General features: G+C 57.2%; 1 protein-coding gene and 1 long non-coding RNA gene across 2 annotated transcripts in view; one reads left to right on the top strand and one right to left on the bottom strand.

Annotated features, from left to right (window-relative positions):
- The window catches only part of USP36 (ubiquitin specific peptidase 36), a 43,423-nt gene extending 43,150 nt beyond the window's left edge, over positions 1 to 273 (bottom strand). The window contains 1 exon segment of the mRNA XM_006145704.3: positions 130 to 273. Coding sequence (XP_006145766.1) covers positions 130 to 207 — 78 coding nt within the window. The 5' untranslated portion in view covers positions 208 to 273.
- A 2,187-nt stretch (positions 274 to 2,460) lies between these two features.
- LOC114007333 (uncharacterized) overlaps positions 2,461 to 5,987 on the top strand; it is a 5,296-nt gene continuing 1,769 nt past the window's right edge. The window contains exon 1 of the long non-coding RNA XR_003548959.1: positions 2,461 to 5,542. This is a non-coding gene — a long non-coding RNA (uncharacterized LOC114007333). The remainder of the gene's footprint in view (positions 5,543 to 5,987) is intronic.

Here is a 5,987-nt window from a genome sequence, read left to right as displayed (position 1 = left end):
GGGGCGCCGGTGGGTGCTCCCGGCCGCACCTCTCGCGCCCCAGGCCCAGCGCAAGCCCCCACCCGCGCCGGACGCGCTGCCTTCGCCCCGAGCTTGCTCGCCGCCTGACCCGGTCCGGCCCCAGCCTACCCGGGCCTCTCGGCGACCCGCAGCAGGCCCGCGCTGCGCTGGCGTCTCCTCCAGCCCGAGTCCCCTCACGCGCACCATCCGGGCCTCCGGCGCCGCACACACGTGTCACAGCGACGCTTAAAGGCGCCGCGCTCCGAGACTGCGAGGTGCCCACACCTAAAGGACCGGGCAGCTTTAAGAGGCGGGACTACCTGCCGTCCACTTCCCCAGACACGCCCACCGCCTCTTTACGCGCCGCATGCGTCAGCACTCCAGCCCGGGGCCTCTCAAGCCTACGCGATGACGCAAGCGCGCAGAGCCCAAGACGCTCCGCCTCCGGGGCCGTGGCTTGTAAATTCCCGCAGAGCACGTGAGGCTCCACCGCTTCCGGGTCAGCTCCCTGTCCCGCCCCTGGGCGCCGGGACGAGGTCTCCCGTGCGTGGTCCGTAGCAGGCTAGCGGACCCAGCTCACCGGCTTAGAGACCGACGGGCTCCTATTGTCACCTGACCGTCGTGTCGCAGCGAAGCAGGTGCAGAGGCGCGGGGCGCTCACACTGACCCCTCCGGGGCCCTAGTGCTCTAGATAACCAAGACACAACGCCTGCAGTGCAGGCCGCGCCTAGAAGCCGGGATGCCAGGGGACCAAGGGATCAGAGGGTGTCGGCATTTGACCTCTGAGGTCTCTGGGAGCCCAGCGCAATCCCCTGACTCCACCTGCCGCCTCCAAAGCATCATTCCAGGACAACTACCCATAAAGGTCTTGGCTGAATATTTGCAGACACATTGCTTTTGCAAATCTTTTAAGAATCTTTTTGACCTTGAGGAGCCCTTGTTCTGATGGTTAAGGCAGCTGGATCCCACAGTAGGGGACTGAGAGGTTGGAGTCCTGGACCCAACAGGACAGCTTGTGGAACACGCTGGGCACATGCTGAGGCATGCCCCAAATCCTGAGGACAGATGGAGAAGGGATTGCTGCATTTCATCCCTTGTGAATGCTGCTTTCTCACTTTTCCTTCTCTCCCTGTGTGGCTCTTGTGCTCACTTGCTCTCTGGCTGGCAGATATGGAAAAAAGAAAGAATCTTGACCTGAAGCAATATTGGCTTCCATCCTGTTCTTCGAGGCTAGTGGAGACTGTGGTTCCTGGTTTCAGGAACTCTTGGAGAATCACAGGTGGGGAAAGCCTGCCCCCTACTCCCCATAAAGAAAGGCAGAACTTTCCACACACAATCCTATCTGCTGTGCCTTTCTAGACAGGTGAGTAGGGGTGATGAGAAGGGTGAGAGCACAGGTGAACAAGCTCCAGTGACTCTGCGCCCTACCCTCAGATCTTGGAGCAGGGACTGCGGCTAGGGAGAGCGCACAGGGGTCATGGGAACAAATTCGCCTTGTATTTATTACTTGGGTGCTGGTGTTTCTTCAGAAAACAGACAGGCACAAGACAGACCATCATAGCCTGGGACTAAGACTACCCTGTCTATAAGAATCTTGCATCAAGAGCTTTTGCTTGAGATTACTGTGTCCCTCGCTAGAGACCACGCTGTGCCCTGAAATGTGGAGATCAGGATTTATTTCTTCTGCCCTAATTAGTGAGAGTGCTTTGAACACTTCTATGAACTCACCCAGGCCTGGATTCTTTTGTCTGCGTGAAAGAGAGACCTCAGGGCCTCCTGAGTGCTACTATAATAACAAAACCGCCATTTGGGGCCATCACTGAGCTGACCACGGTGCCAGCTTTATCTGAGTTGGTCTCTGTAGCAGAGCAGGAAATCATACACACATACCCCACAGGATGGCCACCCACAATCCCTTCTCCATTGTCCTCTTAGGATCTTAAGCATGCACAACAAATTCGCCTTGTATTTATTACTTGGGTGCTGGTGTTTCTTCAGAAAACAGACAGGCACAAGACAGACCATCATAGCCTGGGACTAAGACTACCCTGTCTATAAGAATCTTGCATCAAGAGCTTTTGCTTGAGATTACTGTGTCCCTCGCTAGAGACCACGCTGTGCCCTGAAATGTGGAGATCAGGATTTATTTCTTCTGCCCTAATTAGTGAGAGTGCTTTGAACACTTCTATGAACTCACCCAGGCCTGGATTCTTTTGTCTGCGTGAAAGAGAGACCTCAGGGCCTCCTGAGTGCTACTATAATAACAAAACCGCCATTTGGGGCCATCACTGAGCTGACCACGGTGCCAGCTTTATCTGAGTTGGTCTCTGTAGCAGAGCAGGAAATCATACACACATACCCCACAGGATGGCCACCCACAATCCCTTCTCCATTGTCCTCTTAGGATCTTAAGCATGCACACACACGTGCCCAGCGTCAGTTTAAGCCACCAAACCACGGTCGACTATAGGAGTCCAGCAACACAGCCATCACATCATCTGCTGATCCCGATAAGCTAAATTCTTAGATTAGCAAGGAGCTGCCCGACAGGCCTGCAGAGTTTGAGAACAGCTGGAAGGCAGGAGGAGCCTGGGGCCACTGCTCCATCCTGTTCTCTTCCAGGTTCCATCACAGAAGGCTTCAGAGTGGAATTTCCTCAGGATGTGATCGTGCGAGCTGTCCACTATCTTCCTCAAGAGCTCAGAAGAGCTGAAATGAAAGAGCAGAGGTTGGAGGCTCTCTGGCCTGGTGGTGAAGGCAGCCAGACACCACATGGCCAACCTCAGCTTAAGTCCCACACCCAGCACCTTGAAACACTGAGCACGTTATGTGTGTGCCCAAAATTCTGCAGGGAAGCAGAGATGGAGAAGGGATTGCCGCTGGTCATCCCCCTTCCCAAAGGCGGGTGCTTTCTCTTCTCTCTGGCCAGCGCATGTGCCCTCTGGCAAAATTTAAAAAGGAAGAGTAAATGGAGAGAATGAGGAGCAACTGGGACCCTCATACCACTGCGGGGCGTGCGAAGTGACTCAACCGCTGTGAAATACCCTGACTGCTGTCTAAGAAGGTTGCTCCCCCGAGGCACACCACGGCCACGCCTGCTGTAACCACGGCCGGGAACTGCACACCCAGACCGTCCCTCCCCATCAGCTCCTGCGTGTCCCTGTGGCCACCCCAGACTCCCCAGTCGAAATAGATGTGCCCCCACCCTTCCTGAGGCTGCCACACGTTTTCCGCCCAGGTGGGCGGGGTGCTAGGGGCACTGCCTGCAGCTGGCTGCGTTTGTCCCAGGTCGCACGTGAACTGATTGCCAGGTGGGTCCAGCCACTGGCGGGCACTGGCAAGATGCAGGACGAAAGAGAGAGAATCAGGGTCTTTCTCTGCCCCTCTCTGCTGGGGAGTCTCTGGTGGTGGCTCCAACTTCGGGGAGGCCCACTGTGGTTCCTGGCCCCTGTGGACCCCTCCCTGACACCTGTAAGTCGACTTCCGCCTGGGCCCTCCCCCAAAGATGGTACCAGTTTCCATGGTGGCTGGCCTCCCTGGGCAGTCTGTTTGGAAGGCTGTATACTGAGCGACGACCCCAGCTGACACAGTAACCCCAACACATTTTGCTCATTTTAGGTTTTGAATACTTCCCCCTACCCCTACTTGGGTGTCCAGGTAAGGTCTTCCTGGCACAGTGAGACGGCAGCACCATTGGGAAGATGAGATGAGAAACAGACGGAAGGAGGTGACCATGCTGCCGGGCAGTCAGGGAGGGACCTCCTCCTGTGGGCAGCGGCCTCTGCCTCCCACAGTACTTGTGCCTGGTCCTTTTCTCCTGAGCCCGGCTTCTGAAACACCGTCAAAGGACATACCTCCTGGCCTGCCTGGCAGGGTACCCTCCCAAACCTGGGAGCCCAGATCTCCCAGGACCACGGAGACACCTCACCAATGGTTCTCCACGTGGGGCGGGGCTCTACCAGGCCACGACCAGCAGGGGGTGTCACAGGTGGCCCAGAGGACATGGTGAGGCTGGAATGCCCTGCGGTGCTTGCATGAGTCAGGACACAGTCCTGGCAGGTCTTCGGGTGTCATGTTAGTAACCTGAGTTTGCTGCCCTCCCCGCCATGTGTCCCTGCTCTTTGGAGAGGTCCTTGGTGCTGCGCCCTGGCCCGTGGGACAGCAGCCAGTGTGGGAATCCTGCCACGACTGAGGCAGGGCACGACCCACTCCTCCGTGATCTCGGCCTCTGGGGTCTCTAATGCACACTCACACTAACACAGCCCCCGCACACTTACACCACACACTCTTGCTCACACACAGCTCATGCACACAGTGCTCCTCACACGCACACCTACTCATTCAGTCCCACTCACATTCACACCACACTCACAGCTCATACCATACACACTCACAAGCTCACAGTGACATACCCGGGGCGCTTCTCAAGCCACTGGGTCTGGAACGTGAACTCTGCAGCCAGCCACGTGGGATCCGGCGACCGTGGCCAGTGGCCCCGGGCTGGTCCCACATCCACGCTGATGCTCACACTCATTCAGTCGCACGTTCACACAGAATGCACAGAACATCCACCTCCCCCACCTTCACTCACACTCTCACCACCCACTCGCCCACTCCCACACACCCACTCATGTTCGCGCTCATTTTCACACGGAATCCGCAGCGCGCTCACATGCTCACCAGCGTCCCGTCCCCGCTGCCCCCTGCAGTCCCGCTCGCCTGGTGCCAGCGACCCCGCAGCTCTTGTGCCAGACCCACCCCTTCTCCGCACACCTCTCCCCACATTCATCCTGTGCCTTTGTCCCCTGGGACATGTGGGCTCCATAGAAGGTGCTTGGTAGTCAAGTTGTAAAACTTTTAGGAAAGTGTACTATACCCCAAGCGACTGGGTGTGCTTTACATAGGCGGTCTGTGTAGTGTGAATTCTGTCGCAATGGACCAGTTCCCAAAACCACAGGCTGGCTTCTGTGACGCTGAGGACTTGCTCTCTGGGTCCCAGGAAACAGCTCTGAGACAGGAGGCATCGGCAGCTCCCCGGACTCTGGGGAAGAGGGACGGTCTCACCCGCACAACAGGCCCAAGAAACTGCCGGGACCCCTGTGCCCATCTTTCCGGCTGAATTCACAGGACTCGGCTGGAAGGGGATGGAGACACAGAGAGAGGGGCCTGGCTGCCTGGGGAGGCCCCCATTAGCCGTCTCCATCAGTTGATTGGATAAGCCAGGAACAGACTCCTTTCGGGCTAGCCTGAGTTGCGGGCTCACTCGTTACAGTGGCCAGTGCTACTTTAGCGGGTGTACCTCCCCTTGCAGATCACGGGAAGGTGGATGAGGCTCTTAGGCTCCGGGGGACATGGTGACTGAGAACTAGTCCTGACATCTGGGGCTGACAGCAGAGCGAGGAGGCACGTCTGGTGTGGCGGGAAGGTGTCCTCCAGGCTGACGGCACAGCTGGTGTGCTCGGGCAGCCCTGGTTTACACTTAGCAGCCCCGCTAATTGTTGACAGCTCTCCTTTCTCTCTTGGAAGCATCCGGATTTGGAAGGTAAGTTATACAGGTGAATTTTCTGAGTAATTGACCTGTACCCTCTTTGAGTTTAGGAATTACACCTTGTAGCAAGTTACCTCGACTGAGACTAGAATTGTGTTGTCATTGTTCAGACCTCACAAAAAAGGGGGTACGACTGCCTTTGTCCTGCACACATACAGCAGAACAAAGCGCACCCAAGCAGCCAACCCCCACAGAAGCTCTTCCTTCCGATGCCAGACGAGTTTCACTGCTGCCAGGTGGGGGCTGACCTGTCAGAGGGAACCTGCCTCCAGCAGAGCCCATCTTTGAGTGGCTCCCGTGGGAGCACGTGCTATGGCAGAGCAGGGCCCTGGCATCCCACTCCTGTGGGTTCAGAACCGAGCTCCAGCACTTGCCGGCTGGGAGACAGGCCCGCCCACAGCCGCTTCTCTATCTAGCCGGTGGGCAGGATGAGGGACAG

Source organism: Tupaia chinensis, unplaced genomic scaffold, assembly GCF_000334495.1.
Source record: "Tupaia chinensis unplaced genomic scaffold, TupChi_1.0 Scaffold000159_1, whole genome shotgun sequence".
Taxonomy (NCBI): Eukaryota; Metazoa; Chordata; class Mammalia; order Scandentia; family Tupaiidae; genus Tupaia; species Tupaia belangeri.
The sequence above is the reverse complement of the archived record's forward strand: the minus strand, read 5'-3'. Positions and strand labels throughout refer to the sequence as shown.